Genomic DNA, 24744 nt, shown 5'->3' on the forward strand with positions numbered 1-24744 from the left:
GCATCTACATTCAGTAACAATTTGGGCTGTCTATCTATCTATCTATCTATCTATCTATCTATCTATCTATCTATATATATATAAACATATATACATATACATGGCTATTTATACATATATGCATGTATGTCCATATTATATATACATTAGCAAGTATAATAATAAAAACTCTAAGTTCACTGAAAACATTAAGTATATTTCTGTAGCTTTATCATATAACTTACAGACATTTCCTGTATTGTCAAAGCTGGTAAGAACATCTTCAACATTCAAGGATCCACTATCACGCCTACAAAGGAATAAAGCATTTTCTTTAATGATTCTGAAATCTAATGGGTTTTTTTTAAGCAGAAACAGTCTAATAGACTCAATACTTATAAACCTTTTTATTTTATGTTTTTAAAGTATTTTCTGCCCACTAGAGGGAGAAGAGAAAAAGACAGAACATAACCTTCAGTGTATTTAATGCAACTGACATTTTAAATGAATAATCAGCATCTTTAAGAAGTAATACTTTTTTCATTATTGTTTCAGTTATATAATGGTATGTTCTTAACCTTCATGATCAGCTTTTTTAAAGAAATTCACATTATACTTAGAGAATCTTTTTTTGCCAGTCCTGGGGCTTGAACTCCAGGTCTGGACGCTGTCCCTGAGCTGCTTTTGCTCAAGGCTAGTGCTCTACCACTTGAGTCACAGTGCCACTTCCAGCTTTTTCTGTGTATGTGGTGCTAAGGAATCGAACCCAGGGCCTCATGCATGCGAGTCAAGCACTCTACTACTGAGCCACCTTCCCAGCCCTTAGAAAATCTTAAAGAGTCAAAAGAAATCAATCTCCAGATCCATATTCAATAATACATAAATTTCTAATGTTACAATTCTAGTGTAACTTCATTCACAAAGAACTACCAATCCTCAGGTCTACACATTGGGTCTATATGCCAGTCTAAATGTCAGTGGGAAAAATTTGTATTCCATTTGTTCACTCATCAATTCTATCTCCTTTAGTCCTAATCCCTCTTTACTTAATAGCCCTTTAAATATTTTATTTGATTATTTAGTAATATTTAAGAGAGATATTATTCTTTGCCCAGTGTTGGTGGCTCATGCCCATAATCCTAGCTACTCAGAAGCTAAGATCTGAGGATTGTGGTTCAAAGCTATCCTAAACCTAAGACTCTTATCACCAATTAACCACCCAAAAAAGTGGAGCTGTGGCTCAAGTGGTAAAGCAAAAGAACTCAAGGACAGTACTCAGGCCCTGAGTTCAAGCTCCAGAAAGCAAGGGGAAAAAAAGAGGGGGAAAGAGAGAGAGAGTGAGAGAGAGAGAGAGAGAGAAAGAAGAGGGAGGGAGAGAGGGGGAAGGGAGGGAGGGAAGAAGAGAGGGAGAAAAGGAAGGAGAAAGGGAAGGAGAGAGACAAAGAAAGAAAGAAAGAGAGAGAGAGAGAGGGAAGGGGAAGGAGAAGGAGGAGGAGAAGAGCAGGAGAAGAAGGGGAAGAAAGGGAACGGGGAAAGGGAAGGGAAAGGAAGAGAAAAGGGAAAGGAGAAGGGGAAGGGAAAGGGAAAGGGAAAAAGAAGGGAAGGGAAGGGAAGGAAGGAGGGAGAGAGAAAAAGAAAAAGAGGAAGGAAGAAATAAAAAGGAGGAGGAAGAGAGGGAGGGGAAGAGGAGGGAGGGTGGGATGAATTATTCTTCTCAAATAGACATGGACCTAACACAGATTTCATGGAGCTTCAGTTATTTTTCCATTGATGAAACTTGGTGCTACAATCTTCTACATTCTCCCTCATAAAATTTAGTTTTAGCACTACTTTAGTGTATCTTAATCATGTATAATAATCATTAATAATAAATTTTAAAAACTTATTCCATCCATATTAGCTTGTCATTAAAGTTGCTATAAATGATATTTTGTGTTATGAATTGAATTGTCCTCCTCAATTCATATGTTGAATTCTCCATTTGGAGACAGACTCCTGAAGAAGTAAATGAATAAAAAATAAAAATAGGATTATTAGGGTGATCTTTAATCCAATATGACAAGCATCTTTATAAGAAGAGAAGACAATGAAATAAAAAGATAACCATGTTAAGAGGTAGCATAGGGTGGCAATCCAATAGGCCTCAGAAGAAACCCAACTTGACAATGATCTCTTAATCTCAAACTTCTAGCCTCTTAAACTGTGAAAATATAAACTTGTGTTGTTTGTAGTACTTGGTTTTGACAATCCTAGTAAACCAATACATATAATAAGCGAATAAGCTGGGCACCAACGGCTAATACTGTAATCCTAGCTATTCAGGATACTGAGATCTAAGGATCATGGTTTGAAGCCAGCCCAGGCAGGAAAGTTTGTAGGACACTGACCTCCAATTAATTACCAGAAAAGTGGAAGTGGTGCTGTGGCTCAAAATGGTGGAGTGCTAGCCTTGAGCCCAAAGACTCAGAGACAGCACTTAGGCCCTGAGTTCGATCTCCACAACGCTCCTCCCCCTCAAAAAAAAAAAAAAGAATACTTGTAAATTGTATTACCCCTTTCAGAGATAAAAGAGAGCTTTGTATTACTATCATAAAGATCCATTTCTCTGACAAAATTAGTAACTGAAATTGCAAAACTTATTTGCAACATTTAGCTCAAAATTGTCACCATCCAAAGAAACAAAATCACCAACCCAAAATAAACCCTTCCTCACAACTCAAAGATTCTACACTGCCTCTGGGTATATAAAATTCTAAGAAAAGATCAGACTATTTACATTAGTATTATGGAAAACTACAATGAACACTGAGATAAGAAAAAGAACAAAGGGGGCTGGGAAGGTGGCTCAGTGGTAGAGCGCTTGCCTTGCATGCATGAGGCCCTGGGTTGGATTCCTCAACACCACATAAGCAGAAAAAGCCGGAAGTAGGGCTGACGCTCAAGTGGTAGAGCGCTAGCCTTCAGCTGAAGAGCTGAGGGACAGCACCCAGGCCCAGCTTTCAGGCCCCACGACCGACCAAAAAAAAAAAAAAAAAAAAAGAAAAAGAACAAAGTACTTCACATCTAAAAGGGAAAACAAAGCTATTAAGATTATCAATACTATACCAATGATCTCAAAACACTGCTTCCTAAATATAAAGGCAATATATAGTTTCTTCAAGAAAAAAATACCATAACTCTAACATGCGAAGATAACAAAAGTTAACATTTTAGTACCTATCCTTCAAGTCTTATTCTGTGTTCATACACACCTTTAATAAAGAACTGAGAATGCACTGTTCATACTGTTTTGCAAATTTCATTTTTCATAATGTATTATAATCTCTTGTAACATGATTTTAATGCATAACGAATAGTTTTATATATGACTCACTGTGCCACAAAACTTTACGATGGGTTTAACATTTTATCCAGCTTTGTACTAGTATATATATTGCTGCAATGAAAATGTTTATGGAAACATCATAAGCCCAATTTTGATTATTTCCTTAGGATACATTTCTAAAAGTAGAATTACCTTATGGCCTAATTTTAATATGAACATTTATATTCTCTTTCTTGTTCTTGCTCTGTCTCTCTCTTACTCTCACACACAAACACACATGCATAAACATATATGTGCATATACAATCCAAATGACATGTTGGCAGTTAAATCTGAGGCAATATCAGAAAAAAGCTGCATACATTTTGCATAATGTCAACTATTCCTAACACCAGAAACTAGAATAAGGTTAAGGGGTAGGGAAACATTGAACCTACTCCTAAACTAATTATAAAAATGGGAAACAAGCTAGGCGCCAGTAGCTCATGCCTATAATCCTAGCTATTCAGGAGGCTGAGATCTGAGGACTGTAGTTCAAAGCCAGGCCAGGCAGGAAAGTTTCTGAGACTCTTATCTACAATTAATCACAGAAAAAACTGGAAGTGGGAAGGTAGGTCAGTGGTAGAGTGCTTGCCTTGCATATATAAGGCCCTGGGTTTGATTCCTTTGCATCACATAAGCAGAAAAAGCTAGAAGTGGCACTGTGTGTGGCTCAAGTGGTAGAGGAGTAACCATAAGCCAAAGGAGCTCAGGGACAACACCAAGGCCCAGTTCAAGCCCCAGGTCTGGCCAAAAAAGAAAAAAAAAGAAAAAGAAAAAGGAAAGAAAGAAAAAAAATTAGAAACAATTATCTATGACATTATCAGGGTTGAGAAACCATAAAAGATAGTATCTCATGAGAGAATGTCAATGACCACTGTCCTCAATAGTATTAGTGCTAATTATAGGAAATCTGATAAAATGCAGTTTGGTAAAGATTCAATTTGATTACTTCAAGTTTTCTTTTGTTTGTCCCAAACATAGGGATTATTCTTTGTCCAATCAGTCAAATACTTTATTCAATTGTCAACTCTATTAGATCTTATCTACCCTTAATCTGTGGGCTATTTACCAATGGTCTGTCTAGATTCAGTAGTTAAATACAAATGCTTACAAGGAAGGGATTTTTTCAAAGTGAATCCATATATCAGACTTAATGTCCTAGTAATTAATGTTGTCGGATAATAAAATTTTTGTCAAAATATCTTCAAGTATAAAAGTTCATTTCATCTTTCTCTCAAAGTCCAAAGCTTAAATTTTTTTTATGACTTTAATTGTAATAGATTATTCTCCACAGAGCCAATAATTTTTTTTTCCATAGCCACCTAAAGCAATTATTATAGAACTTAATAACCTGTGAATTTCTTCCAAAGAAATGGTCTGCAGAGCAAAGACTAAGAGACAGGTTATAAGAAGAGGTGCCGGGCTGGGAAGGTGGCTCAGTGGTAGAGCACTTGCCTTGCACGTATGAGGCCCTGGGTTCTATTCCTCAGCACCACATAAGCAGAAAAAGCCGAAGTGGCCCTGTGGCTGAAGTGGTAGAGTGCTAGCCTTGAGCTGAAGAGCTGAGGGACGACAGTGCCCAGGCCCAGAGTTCAGGTCCACGACCAGACCCCCCAAAAAAAAAAAAAAGAAAAGGTGCCTTTTTATTAACAATTTTAAAAAAAAAGCTGACAAAGAAAAAAACTTGAAACTTAAATGTACCAAGACATTGAAACTACAGGATGAAAGTAAATAAGAGCTAAATGTCACAGCAAAATCCTAAAAGAAAAAATAGTTAAGTTAGACACCTCCATGTATCAATAGATACATGGAAAATGAAAAGGTAATACATAAAATGGAAGAAAATACTGGCATATATGTGATAATGTTAAATATCCAGAACTATAAAATCAAATAATAAATTCTTTCAAAATAACTGGTAGAAAATCAGGCATAAATGGCTCATGTCTATAATCCTAACTACTCAGAAGGTTGAGCTCTGAGGATCAAGGTTTGAAGCCAACTCAGGCAGAAGAGTCCATGAGATGCTCATCTCCAATTAACCAGCAAAAAGCCAAAAGTGGAGGTATGGCTCAAGTAACAGAATATCAGCCTTAAGGAAAAAAGCTAAGGATAGCATTCAAGCCCTGAGTTCAAGCCCAAGAACTGGCATGGGTATATGCACTCATGCATGCCTACACATACATACACACATTCTCTCTCTCTCTCTCTCTCTCTCTCTCTCTCTCTCTCTCTCTCTCTCTCTCTCTCTCTCTACCTGGCAGAAAGTATTTTGAATGTACCAAACACAAAGAAATAAGTGTGAGTTAATGGATCAGGTTGTACAAGGTGTTCATTTTGGTGCATCCATATATGCATACAACAACTTTGTTGTTGTTGTTGTTGTTGTTGCAGCTGTTGGTCATGGGGCCTGAACTCTGGGCCTGGGAGCTATGCTTCAGCTCTTCAGCTCAAGCCCCCATACAACGTACTTTGATCAGACTCACCCCTGCTACACTCTTCCTTATCCTTTCTCTCTGTTTCAAATCAATCTCAACAAACTTCATTGTACCCCTTTCACACATACACATAAAGTATTTTGACCATATTCACCCAAATTTGATCTTTACTAGAAAATTAGGTATAAACAAAGAAGTGCAATTGATAGTAAAATGCTACAGAAGAACAAAGAAGAGCAGTTTTCAGAAAGAAAGTAAATAGATGGAACTTGCTTTGAAGCTTTTTAACAGCTGAAGACTTTTTTTCTATCTTACACATATTATAGGATATTAGCAGATGTTTTCTGCATGTAGTATAGAAGAATTAGAAAAATGTTCAAGGAACATTTCAATTTACTGAAGCTTGAAGTATATTTATATGTAAATATATTAAGCTATTCAAACAAGCATGGGTAGAGCCTAAAATAAGATAGAAAAGTAGGGGCTGGGAAGGTGGCTCAATGGTAAAGTGCTTGCCTTGCATGCATGAGGCCCTGGGTTCAATTCCTCAGCATCATATAAGCAGAAAAAGCCAGAAGTGGTGCTGTGGCTCAAGTTGTAGAGCACTAGCCTTGAGCTGAAGAGCTGAAGAGATAGAAAAGTAAGTTATAATTATAATAGGACTATATATCTGAACTGAGTTACATAAAAATATGACTCAATATATTAGAATATTCTGCACACACTGATATATTGAAGGTCCTGCAAAGTTTCTTCTAAGAGAATAAAATCTTTTAATAATCACTTCTTATAAATATAATGATAATGTTAAAGCTATGTTTTAAAATATAAATTCAAAATTCATATTTACTCAGTGGTTAGAATTGCCAGGTTAAAAAAAAAGATACCTATAATATATAATACCTACAAGAAAACCTATCATTCAGCCAAGTTCATAAGCATGTTATTTCTCATTACTAGTTTCTACTTACTATACACATACAAGGCATATACTAAATTCTGTGGTGATAATTTGATTTGCCTTTTCCTTTGCCTGGAAAAGCAATATATGATTTCATTGCAGTGTATTTACTGTATTAAAAAGATGCAATACAGCAAAAGCCACATTCTTGACTTCCTGCCCATTCTAAGCTCCTAGGACAAGCTGAAAGTCAAGTACCAACATTCTAATTTAGCAATTACCATAGCAACAGTAGTCTTATTCAAAGAAAAGAGGACAGTTCAGGCCTCTCAGCTTTTGCTATATCTCTAAAACATATATGCATTCATAAATGAATAACTCAGGCACTTGTATGGTTCCACACACAATGCAAGCATTTTAAAACTTGCAGAATACATAAACTTCTGCCAGAGTGAAACTGAAAATATAGCATGTAGGGACAATATCTAGTATCTATACAGCAAGCTGTACACAATAAGAAATTTCAACTTATAAAGCAACCAGAGACAACTTTTAAGAAAGATTTTAGTATAAACATCTCCTGGCCTGCCTTAAGCTTTCTATATATATCCATCTATCTAATAGCAGCAGTCTATTCTATAAATTTCTAAGAAAAAAAAAAAGGTAGCCGGGCACCATAGCTCACGGCTTTAATCCTAACTACTCAGGAGGCTGAGATCTGAGGATCAGGGTTCAAAGCCATCCTGGGCAGAAAAGTCCATGAGACTCTGATCTACAATAAATCACTAGAAAACCGGAAGTGGCACTGTGGCTCAAGTGGTAGAGCACTCTAGTTGAAATGAAGAGCGCAGGGACAGTGCCCAGGCCCAGAGTTCAAGTGCCACGACCAACAACAACAAAAAAAAAGGTGCTAGAAAAACAAAAAGACTTTGTAAAGAAATTAAGAGTCCTACTTTAATTTCCAAACAATTTTTTAAACAAAGAATTAATCATTCTCACATATAAAGAAATGGTAACAAATCTTGGGAATCTTATAATCAGACTTTTGTAATAAATGTAGATTTCTTCTGAAAAGTCAGAGGGTGGGAAAGAATGTTTATTTTCTATTACCAGTGTTTTAAACTCATAGCTTCATACTTGCTCAGCTTGCTTGTTCAATTGGTGCACTATTATTTGAGCTATACTTCCAGTCTGGCTTTTCGTTAATTGTTTTGGAGAGGAGTCTTATAGACTTTCTACTGGTTGGCTTCAAACCACAATCCTCCAAATTTCAGTCTCCTGAGTAGTCAGATCTATAAGTATGAGATATGAGCACCCTGCCACATGGAGAATTCTTTATACTTTTAAGTATCATTATATCAGGCTAATAAAATAATGGTCAAAACATTAAGTTAGGTTACTGCTTGTTTATCTTTTAACCATATAAATAAGATAAACTATGTACTCTGAATTCACAGACATCTAATTATTAACTCCCTCAGAGTATTTATTTTGAGTCTAAGAAAACTGTCTAACAATCAATGGGAACATTTAAGGTGAATAAAACTAACAACTAGTACGGTTAAGTATTACTCTCCCTATGTGTCATTTCTGTTGGGATGTGGTAGGTCAGCTTAGGTGATAGGAACTGAGGAAGCAAAAATAGAGCTTTTAAGTATGGTGTGTGAGGAAACCATAACAACCCAATCCATGTTCAGCTCTTTATGAGGACACTCTCCCCCGAGATCTTGATGGCCTTCTGCTTTGTGCTTTCTCATCTTGCCTATTCTCATCTTGCCTTCCTCTCACCAAGAATGGTTTCTCCCTTTTTCCAAAATTTGCAAATATTTACAGATCTAAATCTTTCCAAAAACTATTACTGCCTCTAAACTCCTAAGAAGAATGAAGTCTTCCAATCATTTGGAAATCATATGTATTACCTGGTAAGAGTTCTTGAATTGTCTGATTAACATTTCTGCTTATTTTTATTACTTAACTTTTCATAGATTTAAGCTCCCAAGATAGTGCATCATATATATTAGAAGGTGCAAATCATCATGCTTCCCAATCATTCCATACTGCTATATTAAATAAACACTGAAGGGACTGCTGTTGTGGCTTATGCCTATAATCTCAGCCAGTCAAGAGGCAGAGGTCCAGAGAATAGCAGCTTGAGGACAGACAGGGAAAAAAAGTTAATGAAATCCAATGTCAGTCAACAAGCCAGTTGTGGTCACACAGGCCTGTGATTCCAGCTATACACAGTAGGCCATAAGTAGAAGCATCATAGTCTAAGTCTAGACAAAAACATGAAATCATACCTGAACCATAAATAAATCAGAAACAGTTTGAGAGTATAGCTTAAGTGGTAGAGCATCTGTCTAGCAAGGACAAGGACTTCTGTGCAAAGCAGTGGCAGTAGCCACATACTACTATACTCAGGTTTTCATTGGTTAAGACAAAGTCTCAAGAATGTTTTGCCCAGGCTGGCCTCAAACACCAATCCTCTTGATCTTTTCAGTAGTAGACTTATAGATATGATCTACCAAGTCCAAATATAAATGTGGTTTTTTTTAAATACAAGGTGTGGAATCAGACCTGGATTTGACTGTATACAGGCATAATTACTATGTGCCCATTTATTTGACCTCAACCAATTAGTTAACATCTCTTTACTTCACTTTCCTCATTTTATTCTTTTCTTCTTCATTTGGTTTGTGTGTGTGTGTGTGTGTGTGTGTGTGTGTGTGTGTGTGTGTGTGTGGTACTGAGAGTTGAACTCAGGATCATGCACTTGCTAGGTAGTATTTGATCATGATCAATACCTTAGCACTTTTCCCTTTGCTAATTTTTTGAATAGGGTCTTCTACTATCCTCAGGGCAGCATGGACCAGGACCCTCCTATTTTCATTTCTCATGGTAGTTAAGATGAGAGAGGTATGCCACAATATCCAGCTACCAATTGAAATGAGGTGTATTTATGCCCAGGCTAGTCTCAAATGGTGAGCTCTGACCTTTGATCTCTGTGTCTTAAATAGCTAAGACTGCAAGCATGAGCCACAGAAGCATGGCCTTTATTTCCCTCATTTATGAAATAAGAATGACAATAATATTTTCTTCATAATAATACAATGATGTGTGGATTTAACACATGAATATAGGAAAAACCATTTATAACAATGCTATCACATAATAGGCATAAACCTTCAGTCATTATTAATACTGTATGTCTGGGATTTTTTTTAATCCTTTCTAAGCTCATGTTCTAAACTAGAATTACAGTTAAGTGTTGTTACTTTTGCCCAATAAATGTGGAAGTACAGTAACTACAAGGCTAAAGGAGAAAAAAATCTGGCAGCTATTTTGGCAAAATTTTAGCTCAGTTACTTGTCTTATCTGCATAACCTGGAATTCATATTTGGATAAGCATTCTTAAGTTTATTCTTTCAAAAATGACTGTATTACAAAGACCCATGCTGTTAGAAAGAAGTATCCATTTTTTCTAAAGCCTGGACTCCAGATAATAATATATCAAAATCATCCCCACTGGGTGGATAATCAGGCCTTCCTTGGAAAAATCTCAAGAACAGATTTCAGGCCGAGGTGCCAGTGGTTCACAACTGTAATACTAGCTACTCAGGAGGCTGATATCTGAGGATCACAGTTCAAAGCCAGCCCAGGCAGGAAAGTCTGTGAGACTCTTATCTCCAATAATCCACTAGAAAACTGAAAGTGGCACTGTGGCTCAAGAGGTAGAGCGTTTGCCTTGAGCTGAAGAGCTGAAGGACAGCACCTAAGCCCAGAGTTTAAGCCCCATGACCAAAAAAAATAAAAAAGAAAGAAAGAAAGAAAGAAAAAAAATAATAGATTTCATATTCACCCTGATCAACCTTAAAGCTATCAGGAAATTATTCTTGTTCCAATTTAAACTTATTATTTTTTAAATCTAATCTCTGAAGACTTCTACTAGATCACTCTTTTTCCTTCTTTTTAATTTTGTTTAATTGTTTTTACTATTTCCTATAGTTACTATGAAATAAAATACATCAAAACACTTAGCTCTGTACCTGGTGCCTAGGAAGGATTTAATGTACTTTTCTTTCGTTCCTACCTGAGGACTAAATGGAATTTAGTCCATGAGAGTGGAAGGCAATTGAAGTGTTTTATTTAAAACTTTGTACAAATGTATAGCAAGCTCAAAAGCCCTACATTTGTCTCTCTTACTTGGTGTTTTCAATAAAACAAGAAAGGAACCAGACCCTAATAGTTCTTCCCTGCCTATCCTAGTAAATTCTATACAAATCCCAAATTTTTAGCTAATGCAAGACCTTCTAAAACATATATTTAAAACCTAAACAGTTTAAGAAATGTATGCTATAAATATACATCCTTTGCAAAAAAAAAAAAAAACTTTTTCTTAAAATTATTCCTAGCCTCACCAAAGTCTTAAATCAGTCACACTTCTACTTGAGATGCTTTTTGCTCTTCTTTCAGTTATATAAATGTGCCCCTCCTTCTCTTTCAAAATGTGAAATCCTGTTGGAAAAAGGCCAATTTTAGAAGGATGAAATGACTACAGTATTATTACAACATGCTAGAATATAACAGTGAGAGAAAATTAATTCAGTAAAAACGAGTATCTTGCTCCTTTAGTTTGCAACTCTCTTGTCTTTCTTCTAACAAAATTAATGTCAGAATAGTGTGTTCTTCTCACAGTATCAGTGTTCAGATGAATTTTTTCCCTTCCCTTCTATTTTTCAAGTTCTAAGCCTGAAAATGACAAAACATGAATGGGAAAATACCAAAGCTTGATTTTTTTCAGATAACTACTGCTTGAAGAGTAGTTTTGAAAAATTCTGTTTTCATTTTCAGCCTTCTTTGTATCCAGAAGAACTTGGCTTTTTATCATAATCTAATGCAATGAGAGAACAGCTCAAGTTAGCCTCAAAATCTGCCATATTCCTAAGTATTTCTTTTCTGTAGTCTGATCATACTCAGTTAAACCAATAAACACAAAGTTGCAACACCTAAGCTCTTAACTTTAAGAGCTGAAAATTCAACAGAAAGAATAATGGTTATTGGTTATTTTTCATCTAAGGTAATTTTTGTAACTAAAACCTTGGTTACCTTAAGAATATACTGTATTCAGGATAGAAGACACTTGCATATTGGACCCATGTGCCAGCTTCCTCTTCAGTTTCCCTCTTTTTGGCTTCTGTTACTGAAAACAGATTAAATGATTCAAATCTTCTTACAGATACATGTCGAAGGCAATCATCCAGCTGTTTCTGCTTCAGAACCTTTGGAATAAAAATCAAACATTGTGATCATAGTACATAAGCCTGTTGGAAGTTAACTGTTCAAAATGTAAGTGCTAAGGAAACATTCACTCCCAAAAATGGTAAATTGGGTAATTCAACCAACCTCCTACTAAACACAAGATACACACGATGTTTGGAAGAACAAGGAACATAATGAAAATTTACCAATCTAGTATCTTAAAAAGAAAATAAATGAGATAGACACCAGTGGCTCTTGCCTGAAGTCCTACCTACTCAGGAGACTGAGATTTGAGGATCGCAGTTCGAAGCCAGTCCATACAAGAAAGTCCCCAAGACTCTATCTCCAATAAACTCAAGTGGTAGAACACTAGCCTTGAGCAAAAGAAGTTCAGGGACAGATCCCAGAATTCAAGCACCAGAACCAGGGGGAAAAAAGGAGATAAAGGTAGAAAGGTAAACACAGCTTTTATGACCAATAGTTGCTAGTTCCAGAAAAAAAAGAACTGAGAGCTGGGAATGTGGCTCAGAGGTAGAGCGCTTGCCTTGCATGCCTGAGGCCCTGGGTTCGATTCCTCAGCACCACATAAGCAAAAAGAAAAAAGCCAGAAGTGGCGCTGTGGCTCAAGTGATAGAGCACTAGCCTTGAGCTGAAGAGCTGAGGGACAGTGCCCAGGCCCAGAGTTCAGGCCCCACAACTGGACAGCCCCCCCCCCAAAAAAAGAACTGAGAAGATGAACACCTTTGTCCATGAGGTAGAATCATAAACTAGAAGGTCCAAGTTAAATTTCAAAAAAATTAGAATGGTCTTTTTAATGGAGGATCAGAAACTACCTCCTTTTGAAAATGTCATGAAAAAAAATGTTTGAAAGTCTTTTCCAAAGCAGGGTCTTGTTATATGTCAAATGCTACACAATAGAGCTTATTATAGAAACTTTTCCAAAGTCTAAAAACATATTTTCTAATAATTAAATTAATAATGTCAAAGTAATGGCACCATAAGTCATCAGTATAAAACACTGAATTGTCACATAATCTTAGAAAAGACTTTTATAATTTAAATTAACCCATGATCTGATACAATGCCATATTTATTAGAAGTAATAAAAAATGTATTCACAAAAAAAAAAAACAATTCTTTATGTGATACATATCAGGTAAAGGCAATTACTATAATAAGATATCAAATCAAATAACTTTTTATGTTTCTTCTTAGCTTAAAGGTTCAGTTATTTTAATGCCACAAATAATATTTGAAGTTTTGTCAGCTAGAGAATCTCAACACACTAATAACCTCATCACCCACCACTTATAAAATATGCCCTTCCAATCCCATTGTATACTATAAATAATATTCAAATCAAATTATTTAGGTTAATGGAAACTGCTTAAAGTCATGATACCGTGTCACTAACTCGATGTGCTATTTAATCAATGATAACTGCTAATGAGTAAGACCACGTCAAATTGTTAACTACATGAAGCAAAGAAGAAAATATTGATTGATGAAAAAAGCTTTAGGGTCCCTAGGCTGAACACAATAAAAGTCTAAGACGTATTATTTATGAGCCATAAAAGTCTGTTTATTCCAAAATGAACTATATCAAATCTAACTATGGAAGATTCCTAATCTGTTCCTCAATCATTATTACATGGATATCTCCCTTAATAGTTCTTTGAGCTCAGTTTCTTCCCATGTGAGACACAAACAGTGTCTGTCTCTCTCATAGCTTCTAATAGAGTGCCTGACTCAGGCACTGCAGACTGAAAGCTTTTATAAAAATTATATAGGACAATATGTCATATGGAAGTATACTACTGGGAGTCAGTACTGAATTAACAGTTAACTAACTTCTTGCTAAAGAAGGCAGTCATGTATAGGGTCATCTCTCATCCTTTACAACTCCCCATTAATAGCAGTTAACATGGAAAAAAAATCAAAAACCCAAAAGGACAAGGAGGAAAAATAATAAGTGGTAACTAAATTGCAGTGTGTAAAAAAAAAAAAAAAAAATGAAATCTAAATGCAATAGGAAAGCCAAGAAACACCAAAGTTCTTCACAGACTTAGGAAAGAGTTATGTAGGCACTAGGATAAAGCAGATAACATAGAGGACTGTTATACAGCAGACGTTGAATGTCCCCACACAAAGGCCTATGTGCTAAATCTTGAGCCCCATGGTGACTGAGAATGCCTGAGAATGTTACAACCTTTAGGAGATGGGGCCAAGTGGGAGGTCCCTGGATGACCACAGGTATGCCCTTCAAAGGGAACCTGGGAGTCAAACCTCTTCTCTTTTGTTTCCTGTCATTAACTAAATAGTTTGATGGGCCATATTCTCTTCAATTACTCTTCAGCAACCCACCACCAAAGACCAAAATCAATGCTTCCACTCAAAACCAATATAATTTTTAGTTTTATGTTTTTTACTGTCTCAGATTTTGTTACCATGATGGGAAGCTGACTAACAAGGATTAAGTTTAAACACAGAAATGTTGATTGAAAATCTTTTTAAACGAATAGCTAAGCTGAATGTCATTGGCTCATGCCTGTAATTTAGCTACAAAGAGTAGCTAAATCCCTTGATTCTCATCAGCAACACCAGGCAACTACTCTTCTTTCCCACAGCATAACTCTAAAGGAGATTTTTTTTTTTTTTTTTGGCAGGCGGGAGAGGGGCGTTGGTCCTGCAGCTTGAACTCAGGGCTTGGGATCTATCTCAGAGCCTCTCTGTGTTCAAGGCTAGCGCTCTACCTCTTGAGCCACAATGGCACTTCTGGCTTTTTCTGTTTATATGGTACTAAGGAATAGAACCCAGGGCTTCATGCATGCTAGGCAAGAACTCTACCTCTAACCACATTTCCAAACCTAAAGGAGAAATTTCTATAGAAGATGAATCACAGAAAAACTTCTGATATTAAACATCAAACATAGCATACATAGAGTGACATAAGATGCTCTTTAATCAATATCTTTTTTCCTCACTTTGCTTCTAGATCACAGACAAACAATCTTATATCTACCAGAAGGGTAGTATTTTCTTTTGGAGAATACTGGAACAAAAAAAAAACCTGTATACTGACACTTGGGATCCCACTACAAAATGGCCAATGCTTGCATAAGTTATCCTATAGTGAAGAGGACTTAAATTTAATAAGATGGTTTAAATTCAGAACAGGGCTTAGTTCTGGTCAAAAAGAGGTAACAATGCTCCACTGGAAATGAGAATGGCAAAAGAATGGCGTAGGTAAGCACTAAACAGAAGTCGATAGGCAAAAACTAAAGGACTTTCTCCAAAAGTTATATAAAACTACGAAAATTTAGATTTGCCCAGTTCTCAAGAGAGAAAATATATAAATCAAAGAGAATCAAAGCCAGAAGAAAAGCATTTATGACTATATTGCTTCAAGCATGATAAAAGATATAAAAATAAGCAAAAAGGCTAACACTTGTAAAGAAATCACAAGCTAAAGATTCAATGTAACCAAGAAGAACTGATAGTGACAACAATAAGTTACTATTTATAGTGAGTTTGTAATGTGGCTTATTCTAACTATTCTATACATGTTATCACATAATGTCAAAGAAACCTTCCAAAGTGTGTGTTATTGCTTTCATAATGAAGAAGAGAACAGGCTTAACATTCCCAGAATTTGCAGATTTACTTACATCAGATAGTTAACATAACGAGTTAATGTGGGCTGGGAAGGTGGCTCAATGGTAGAATGCCTGCCTTGCAGATGAGGCCCTAGGTCTGATTCCTCAGCACCACATAAGCAGAAAAGGCTGGAAGTGGCACTGTAGCTCAAGTGGTAGGGCACTAGCCTTGAGCTGAAGACCTGAGGGACAGCTCCCAGGCCCAGAGTTCAGGCCCCATGACCAACCAAAAAATAAAAAATAAAAATAAAAAAGGAGTTAATGTTACTTACAAAGATGTACAACAACACAAAACATGGATAATAAAGAAAAAGGGGAGGTAAAAGTAGTAATGAGTAAAAAATGAAGTTAAAAGAGAAGTACAAACCGGTTACTCAGGAGGCTAAGATCTAAGGATTGTGGTTCAAAGCATCCAGGGCAGGAAAGGCTATGAGACTCTTTATCTCCAATTAACCACCAGAAAATGGGAAGTGGTATTGTGGCTAAAAAGGTAGAGCACTTGCCTTCAGCTAAAGAGCTCAAGGACAGCATCCAGACCCAGAGTCCCATGACCACTCCAAAAAAAAAAAAAAGCTAGAGTGGTGCAGTGGCTCAAGAGGTACAGTGCTAGCCTTGAGCAAAAAGAAGTTCAGGAACAGTGCCCACGCCAAGTTCAAGCTCTAGAACTGGCAAGGAAAAAAAGTACATTCCAAGCCAGGCACTAGGGGCTCATACCTATAATCCTAACTACTTGGGAGGCTGTGAATGAGAAGATTGTAATTTAAGGCCACTACTAGAGAAAATAAATTATATGAAAATAGAAAAGGAGGGGGAGTTCTCAAGATGGCGACGGGGCAGTAGGGAAACGCCACAGCTCTCTCCAACCAAAAAGAGAGTTCGAGTTCCAACCTTTAATCTCCCCAAGAGACCGACAACAACAAAAAGACGAACACTCAGAGAAAAACCAGAGGTGGAAAATAACAAAAAAAGAAAGAGAGGAAAAGAAGAATTTCAGAACAGAGAAGAGCGAAGACCCCTCCCCCAACCTTTACTGGCCGCGCGGCAGTGCGCCAAGCCACCGGCCAGCCGGCCCGGCAGGGGCTGCCGGAGCCACAGAGACACAGGGGGCTGCTTGCAGATCACCAGGTACCGGATTGCAGAACAGCGGATCGCAAGGAACAGAGAAACCTACCAGCCGGGAGTCTCCAGGAGGATCCCACCCCACCCATCACTCTCCACCGGAGCGGAGAGGCTCCATCCCGCCAAAGGCGCCCGGCACCAGCAGCGCCACAAAGGGACCTGTCCGCAGACCACCCGCCCAATCGCGATCGCAACGACCCGGCGGGGGGCCGCCCAACCCAGCCCGCAACCACCCCAACTGAACTCGGACTGCAACAACAACTGACGGACTGCAACAACAACTGACGGACTGCAACAACAACTGACGACCTACAGGGTGAGTACCCATCAGGGGACAGGGAATCCATCAAGGGAGACCAGAGCTGGAGGGAATCCCCAGACCCTGACCTAGACTCCCTACCCCAACACCCGGACCACAGGACCCACTAAAACTGGGAACTGTTCGAGAGCTCCACCAGCCGGTGGAGCACACTCTGCTGGCCAGGCCAGAGCAAGAGCGCCCCTGGAAGGGAGCTTAAATGCTCAAGCCAGGAACAGTGCCCCTGGGTCAAGACTACCAACAGTAGAAGAAATTTGAACTGTGTCCTCCAGGCTGCATAACCAAGGTGGTATACACATTAGCACAGGCCTAACGAGCGCGCTCCAGGCTGGGGCCGGAACCAGGCCAGGGGACCGGCGCCTGAACAAAGCAAAAAGGGTCAGAAGTGGGGCTGTGGCTCAAATGGTAGGGTGCCAGCCCTGAGCTGAAGAGCTGAGGGACAGCACCCAAACCTAGAGTTCAAGCCCACAACCAGCCCAAAACAAACAAACAAAAACACATCAGGAGCCCATAGCAGACTCCAGTATTTGGGAGAGTGCATCCAGAGCATCTGATCTTCCCAAGAGCACCCGCAAGAGCAAACACAAGCAGTCTAGGCTGCTCAACCCTTCCAAAGGCGGGAATTGCTACAGCAGAGAGCTGAGAATCCTAAGTGAATAGCAGCTGGAAATAGGCTCCCAACAGAATCCAGATCAGGCACAGACTCTCTCTACCAATACAGAATCAGCAACCAAGCAAAGACAGACACACCAAAACAAGATTGAAGAGCAGTCTCCTGAACCCCCATGCGAAAATCACAGAGAAAAATCACAAGGTTTACCACTACCCAGGACAGCAAGCTCACCTCAAAGGCCAGCAGCCACGCAGGGGAGAGCCCCAGTGGGAGCAAAGCAGAAATGGAAGACAAAAACTACATCCAAGGGTTGCTGGAGGCAATGACTCAAGAAATAAAGCGAGAAATGGATCAGAAATTGAAAGAGCACAAGGATGAACTATCAAAAGATATACAGGATATCAAACAAAAATTGGATGCAAAAATAGAAGCTGCACAAACCTCAGTAAGAAGTGAGATAAACGCCAAATTACAGGTAATGCATACTGATATCACCTCATTGAGAGGTGAGATCAGTACTCTGAGAACAAACATTGAATCCATAAAGGGATCCATTTCCACCATGCAAACCACAATAGAAGCCACGGTCAACAGAGTGAATGAAATGGAAGGTAGAGTGTCAGATACAGAAGACAGAATACACCAACCGGACCAAAAAGTGACAGATATGGAAAAATCACTCAAATTAAACCAAAGGGAAATTCAAGAGCAAGCAGATAATGCTAAAAAATTTAACCTTCGCATAATCGGAGTGGACGAAGGTGAGGAATTCCAGAGCAAGGGAATGCAACACCTATTTAACAAGATAGTCAATGAAAATTTTCCCCACCTCAAAAACGACCATCTTAACTACATCACAAAAGCTTATCGAACACCCAACAAGCAAGATCCCAGGAGAAACACTTCTAGGCACATAATAGTAACAATGATGGATCTGAATAATAAGGAAACAATCCTGCATGCAGCAAAAATGAAGAAGGAGCTATACTACAACGGGAAAAAAATTAGAATCACTGCAGATCTCTCCACACAAACAATGAATGCAAGAAAAGCCTGGGAAAGCACCATACGAGCCCTGAGAGCCAATAACTGCCAACCCAGACTGATATACCCGGCAAAGCTAGCATTCACATTTGATGGAGAACTGAAAACTTTTAATAGCAAAGAAAAACTAAATGAATACATAAACATTAAGCCAGCATTACAAAGAATTCTAAGAGGGGGGACACAACATGAAGAAAGCAACCAGGAACTGGGACCTGCCCCAAACAGGCATTACTCAAAGTCTAACTGAGCAAGCACAGGAGGAAAGGAAAGAAGAAAAACTTAGGAAAACGGAATGGCAGGGACAACAATGCATCTCTCTATACTTTCTCTTAATATAAATGGGCTGAATTCGCCAATTAAAAGAAAACGAACTGAGGACTGGATCAGAAAACAAGACCCATCCATCTGTTGCCTTCAGGAGACCCACCTCTCAGCCAAACATACAAACAAACTCAGAGTGAAGGGGTGGAAAAGGATCTACCAATCAAATTCCCCCAATAAGAAAGCAGGTGTAGCTATCCTGATATCTGACAAAATAAACTTTTCATTAAAATCAGTACAGAAAGACAAGGACGGACACTACATATTAATAAAGGGAACAATCCAAGAGGAGGATATAACCATCATCAACTTATATGCCCCAAATATCGGTGCACCCAGATATGTTAAACAAATGCTCTCAAACTTACAGAATAAAATAGATCCCAATACGATAATACTAGGAGACTTTAACACGCCACTCTCACCAAAGGACAGGTCTACCAACCAGAGGATTGGCAAAGAAGCTACCGAATTAAGTGAGGCCATACTTCAAGCGGAATTAACTGACATCTACCGAGTATTTCACCCTAAAACAACACAGTACACATTCTTCTCAGCAGCTCATGGAACTTTCTCCAAAATAGACCATATCATAGTTCATTCAAGGAACTTAAGCAAATACAAAGGGATCGACATAATCCCCTGTATCCTATCTGACCACAGTGGAATCAAGCTAGCTCTCAATAACAAAGCATACCGCAGAAATTTCTCTAATACATGGAAATTGAACAGCACACTCCTTAACAAGGCCTGGGTAACAGAAGAGATCAGAGAAGAAATAAAGCATTTCCTAGAACTCAATGAAAATGAAAACACCTCACAAAGAAACTTGTGGGACACAGCAAAAGCAGTCCTGAGGGGCAAATTTATTGCCCTCAGTGCCCACATCAAGAGAATGGAGACAGACCAAGTAAATAATCTCATGTTGCAACTAAAACAGCTAGAAAAACAAGAAAAAATGGGACCTAAAGCTACTAGACGAAGCCAGATAACCAAATTGAGAGCAGAGATTAACCAATTAGAAAATCAGAAAACCATAACCAAAATAAACCAAACAAAAAGCTGGTTCTTTGAAAAAATAAACAAAATTGATGGCCCGTTGGCAAGATTAATTAAAAAAAGAAGAGAGGAAACCCATATTAATAGGATTAGGGATGCCACGGGAAACATCACAACACGTACCCAAGATATCCAAACAATTCTAACAGACTACTTTCAAAAGCTATACTCTCTAAAGGAAGAAAATCTGGCGGAAATGGATGCATTTTTAGAGAAATACAAGTTACCCAAACTGAGCAAAGAAGTAGTTAACCAATTAAATAAGCCAATATCCTATAATGAGATACAGGAAGCTATCAAAAGTCTTCCAACAAAAAAAAGCCCAGGACCAGATGGATTCACAGCAGAATTCTATAAGACCTTTAAAGAAGAACTAATACCCATACTCCTCAAGCTCTTCAGAGAAACAGAGAAGGAGGGAGCTATCCCAAACTCATTCTACGAAGCCAATATCACACTCATCCCCAAACCAGGCAAAGACCCAACCAAAAAGGAGAATTACAGGCCAATCTCCTTGATGAACACAGATGCAAAGATCCTTAACAAGATTCTAGCTAACAGAATCCAGAAACACATAAAAAAAATAATACACTATGATCAGGTAGGCTTCATCCCAGAGACACAGGGATGGTTTAACATACGTAAGTCAATAAATGTAATCCAGCATATCAACAGAGCCAAGGTCAAGAATCACATGATTATCGCCACAGATGCAGAAAAGGCCTTTGATAAAATTCAACATTCATTCATGCTAAAAGCTCTGGAGAAAATAGGAATAGAAGGAACATTTCTAAAAACAATAAAAGCCATTTATGACAGACCAATAGCCAATATTATACTTAATGGGGAAAGGCTACAACCAATCCTCCTAAAAACAGGAACAAGGCAAGGATGTCCACTGTCTCCACTCCTCTTCAACATAGTCCTAGAACCCTTAGCCAGGGCAATAAGGCAAGAAAAAGACATTAAAGGGATCCGCATAGGGAAAGAAGAAGTGAAACTATCCCTTTTTGCAGACGACATGATACTATACCTCCACGATCCCAAAAACTCCATCCCCAAACTTTTAGAAATCATAAGTCACTTCGGCAAAATAGCAGGATACAAAATAAACCCACAAAAATCAGTTGCCTTCCTATACACTGATAACGCACAGGAAGAGAGGGAAATAAAGGGAGCAACCCCATTCACAATAACCTCCCAAAAAGTAAAATATTTAGGAATTAACCTAACCAAAGATGTAAAAGAACTATTTAATGAGAACTATAAAAAGTTAAAGAAAGAAATTGCAGAAGACACTAGGAAATGGAAAGACCTCCCATGCTCCTGGATAGGCCGACTTAATATAGTAAAGATGGTGATACTTCCAAAATTAATATACAAATTCAATGCAATTCCTATTAAAATCCCAATGACGTACATCACTGAAATACAGAAAACAGTCCAAAAATTTATATGGAACAACAAAAGACCTAGAATAGCCAAAACAATTCTAGGGGATAAAGACAATATGGGAGGGCTATCCATGCCGAACTTCAAACTCTACTACAGAGCTATAATCACAAAGACAGCATGGTACTGGCACAAAAACAGACCCGAAGACCAATGGAACAGAATAGAAGATCCAGATATAAATCCACAGGCCTACAGCCAGCTGATATTCGACAAAGGAGCCAAAGACATACAATGGAAGAAACACAGCCTCTTCAACCGCTGGTGCTGGGAAAACTGGGCAGCCACATGCAGAAAACTAAAAGTGGACCCCAGCCTATCACCATGCACCAACATCAACTCAAAATGGATTAAAGACCTTAACATTAAACCTGAATCTCTGAAACTACTGCAGGACAGAGTAGGAGAGACACTTGAACTAATAGGCACAGGAAGGAACTTCCTGAACAGAGTCCCAGGGTCACAACAAGTTGGAGAGAGACTCGACAAATGGGACTACCTTAAAATAAAAAGCTTCTGCACAGCTAAATCTATCGCAACTAAGCTAGAAAGACAACCAACTAATTGGGAAAAAATATTTACCAGCAATATATCAGACAAGGGGTTAACATCCTGTATATACAGGGAACTCAAGAAACTAATCCCTCCCAAACCTAACAAACCAATTACTAAATGGGCAAGGGAACTAAAGAGGGACTTCTCAAATGAAGAAATAAAAATGGCAAAGAAACACATGAGGAAATGTTCATCATCCCTGGTGGTGAAGGAAATGCAAATAAAGACAACCCTGAGATACCACCTTACCCCAGTCAGAATGTCCCACATCCACAAATCAGCCAACGACAAATGCTGGAGGGGATGTGGAGAAAGAGGAACCCTATTACACTGCTGGTGGGAATGTACACTTATACAACCACTTTGGAAAGCAGTCTGGAGGGTCCTTAGAAAGCTAAAGATTGACCTCCCTTACGACCCAGTCATACCACTTCTAGGCATCTACCCTGAACAACAGGAACCAATATACAAGGACACGTGCACCTCCATGTTTATTGCAGCACTGTTCGCAATAGCTAGGATATGGAAACAACCTAGGTGCCCCACCACAGATGAATGGATCCAAAAATTGTGGTATCTATACACAATGGAATATTATGCAGCCATTAGAAATGACAAAATAATGGCATTTGCAGGGAAATGGATGGAGCTAGAAGGAATCATGTTGAGCGAGGTAAGCCAAGAACGAAGAGACAAACGGTACATGGTCTCCCTCATAAGTGGATGCTAAATCCAAAAGGTTAGTGATACGACAAAACTAACAGGACTTAAGAAACAAAGAACTCCCGCTCATCTGGTTGAACCACTACTAAATATCCTCATGCTGCTGATCACAAATATGGTATATAACATGTGAACACTGTTATATATTACAGACTGTGGTAGACAATTTGCTCCAGGGAAGTTAGAATGAACTTGTGACTTTGAAATTATGTAATCATTTAATCACAATCAAAAAAAAAAAAAAAAAGAACCTCGGGGAAGGGAGGGAGGGAGGGGATGGTAGGGGGAAAACAATGGAGGGGGTAACAATGTTCAAGAGGAAGTGTACTCATAACCTCACTCATGTAACTGTAACCCTCTGTATAGTAGCTTTACAATAAAAAAATAAAATAAAATAAAAAATAAAAAAAAAAAAAACAAATAAGCAAAAAGAAAAAAAAAAAAAAATAGAAAAGGAAAGGGCAAAGTGTTTAGAAAGCATGCCTTTCAGCGAAAGAAACATAAACTAGAACCATAAAATCAAGAAAGTACTAAAGCATAGTAGCTTCCTAAAATGACTAAAAATTCTGGGTGAAAGAGCAATGTTGCCCCTTTTTCTACTGGGGATTTAAACAGAAAAAGATGGCAACATATAAAGAAAAGCAAGTAGTCAGTAACAACATATGAGGTTGTTTGAAAGTTCAAGGAAAAAGGAATGAGTTTCACTATAAACCCTGTTTAGCCATTGCTGCAGGAAATATTATCAATAAAAGCCATGAAGTATCCTTTAGCGCAAGACTGACAAGTACACTGCACAACCATTTCTAAGACATGGTCTATAGTGTCTATTATCCATTTCCCACAATAGAGCCAGAGGCTTTCCAGAGCACAAAATACAGTAGCTGCTCTCAACTGACTCTCTAACAGACACTTAATTGTCTCTATTAAATATTCAGACTGGGCTATGTAAGCTGAAAGGTAATGACCAATGCACTATTCTGGCCCCTCTCTGGTTAACTGTATGCTTGTCAAGTTAATTGTGCTTCTTCACAAACTTTTTTACATTAGCTATTTTCCAAATTAACAAATGTTGGGGCTGGGAAGGTGGCTCAGTGGTAGAGTGCTTGCCTTGCATGCATGAGGCCCTGGGTTCGATTCCTCAGCACCACATAAGCAAACAGAAAAAAGCCGGAGTGGCACTGTGGCTCAAGTGGTGGAGCACTAGCCTTGAGCTGAAGAGCTGAGGGACAGCGCCCAGGCCCAGAGTTCAGGCCCCATGACCGGACCCAAAAAAAACAAATGTTAGTTAATATTTGAAAAATTAAATATTAGTGACAAATATTCAATTACATAGTATAAAAACCAATAAATTAGAGCTAAAAGAGAGTTGCTGCTTCCACCAAAACTATAATGAATGTTCTGGAAAGATAAAGGTAAGTTTGTATGAGAAAAGTAAGTAGCTTAGTTCATTTCCAACATAGTGTCTGTCTTGTTGCAATGAGTCATCCTTTGTCCTTCTTTCAGCATTTTTTTATTCCCCTTCCTTTCCCAAAATCAGATAAATGTATATACAAGGTGGAGGTACCAGATTGCCAGGGATAAACCAATGGAAAAAGAAAAATGAAATAAAATAAGAAGAAAACTAGATACCGTATATTGCCAACAACAAGGTCAACAACCAAAAAAGACCTGTTGTTTCCATGTCTTAGAGTTCATTTCAACTGTGGGGGTGAGGGTGGGGGGGGAGGATAGTGGGAGAACAACAAAGGAGTAGATAACAATGTTGGACAAGAAATGTACTCAATGACTTACTCGTGTAACTCTGTACAGCATCTTTACAATAAAATTTAAAGATTAAAAATAAATTTAAAAAGAGAAAAAAGTGGGCTAGGAAGGTGGCTCAGTGATAGAGCGCTTGCCTTACATGCATGAGGCCCTGGGTTTGATTCCTCAGCACC

General features: G+C 38.2%; 1 protein-coding gene across 2 annotated transcripts in view; it reads right to left on the reverse strand.

Annotated features, from left to right (window-relative positions):
• Positions 1 to 24744, reverse strand: part of Camkmt (calmodulin-lysine N-methyltransferase) — a 355009-nt gene that overhangs the window by 323599 nt on the left and 6666 nt on the right. For both annotated transcript variants that reach the window (XM_042675543.1, XM_042675542.1), the window contains exons 2-3: positions 11791 to 11963; positions 225 to 289 (exon numbers count right to left, since the gene is read on the reverse strand). In XM_042675543.1, the coding sequence (XP_042531477.1) occupies positions 225 to 289; positions 11791 to 11963 (238 nt within the window). The remainder of the gene's footprint in view (positions 1 to 224; positions 290 to 11790; positions 11964 to 24744) is intronic.

The sequence above is a fragment of the Dipodomys spectabilis genome, unplaced genomic scaffold (genome assembly GCF_019054845.1).
Source record: "Dipodomys spectabilis isolate Male_0828 unplaced genomic scaffold, ASM1905484v1 ptg000026l, whole genome shotgun sequence".
Taxonomy (NCBI): Eukaryota; Metazoa; Chordata; class Mammalia; order Rodentia; family Heteromyidae; genus Dipodomys; species Dipodomys spectabilis.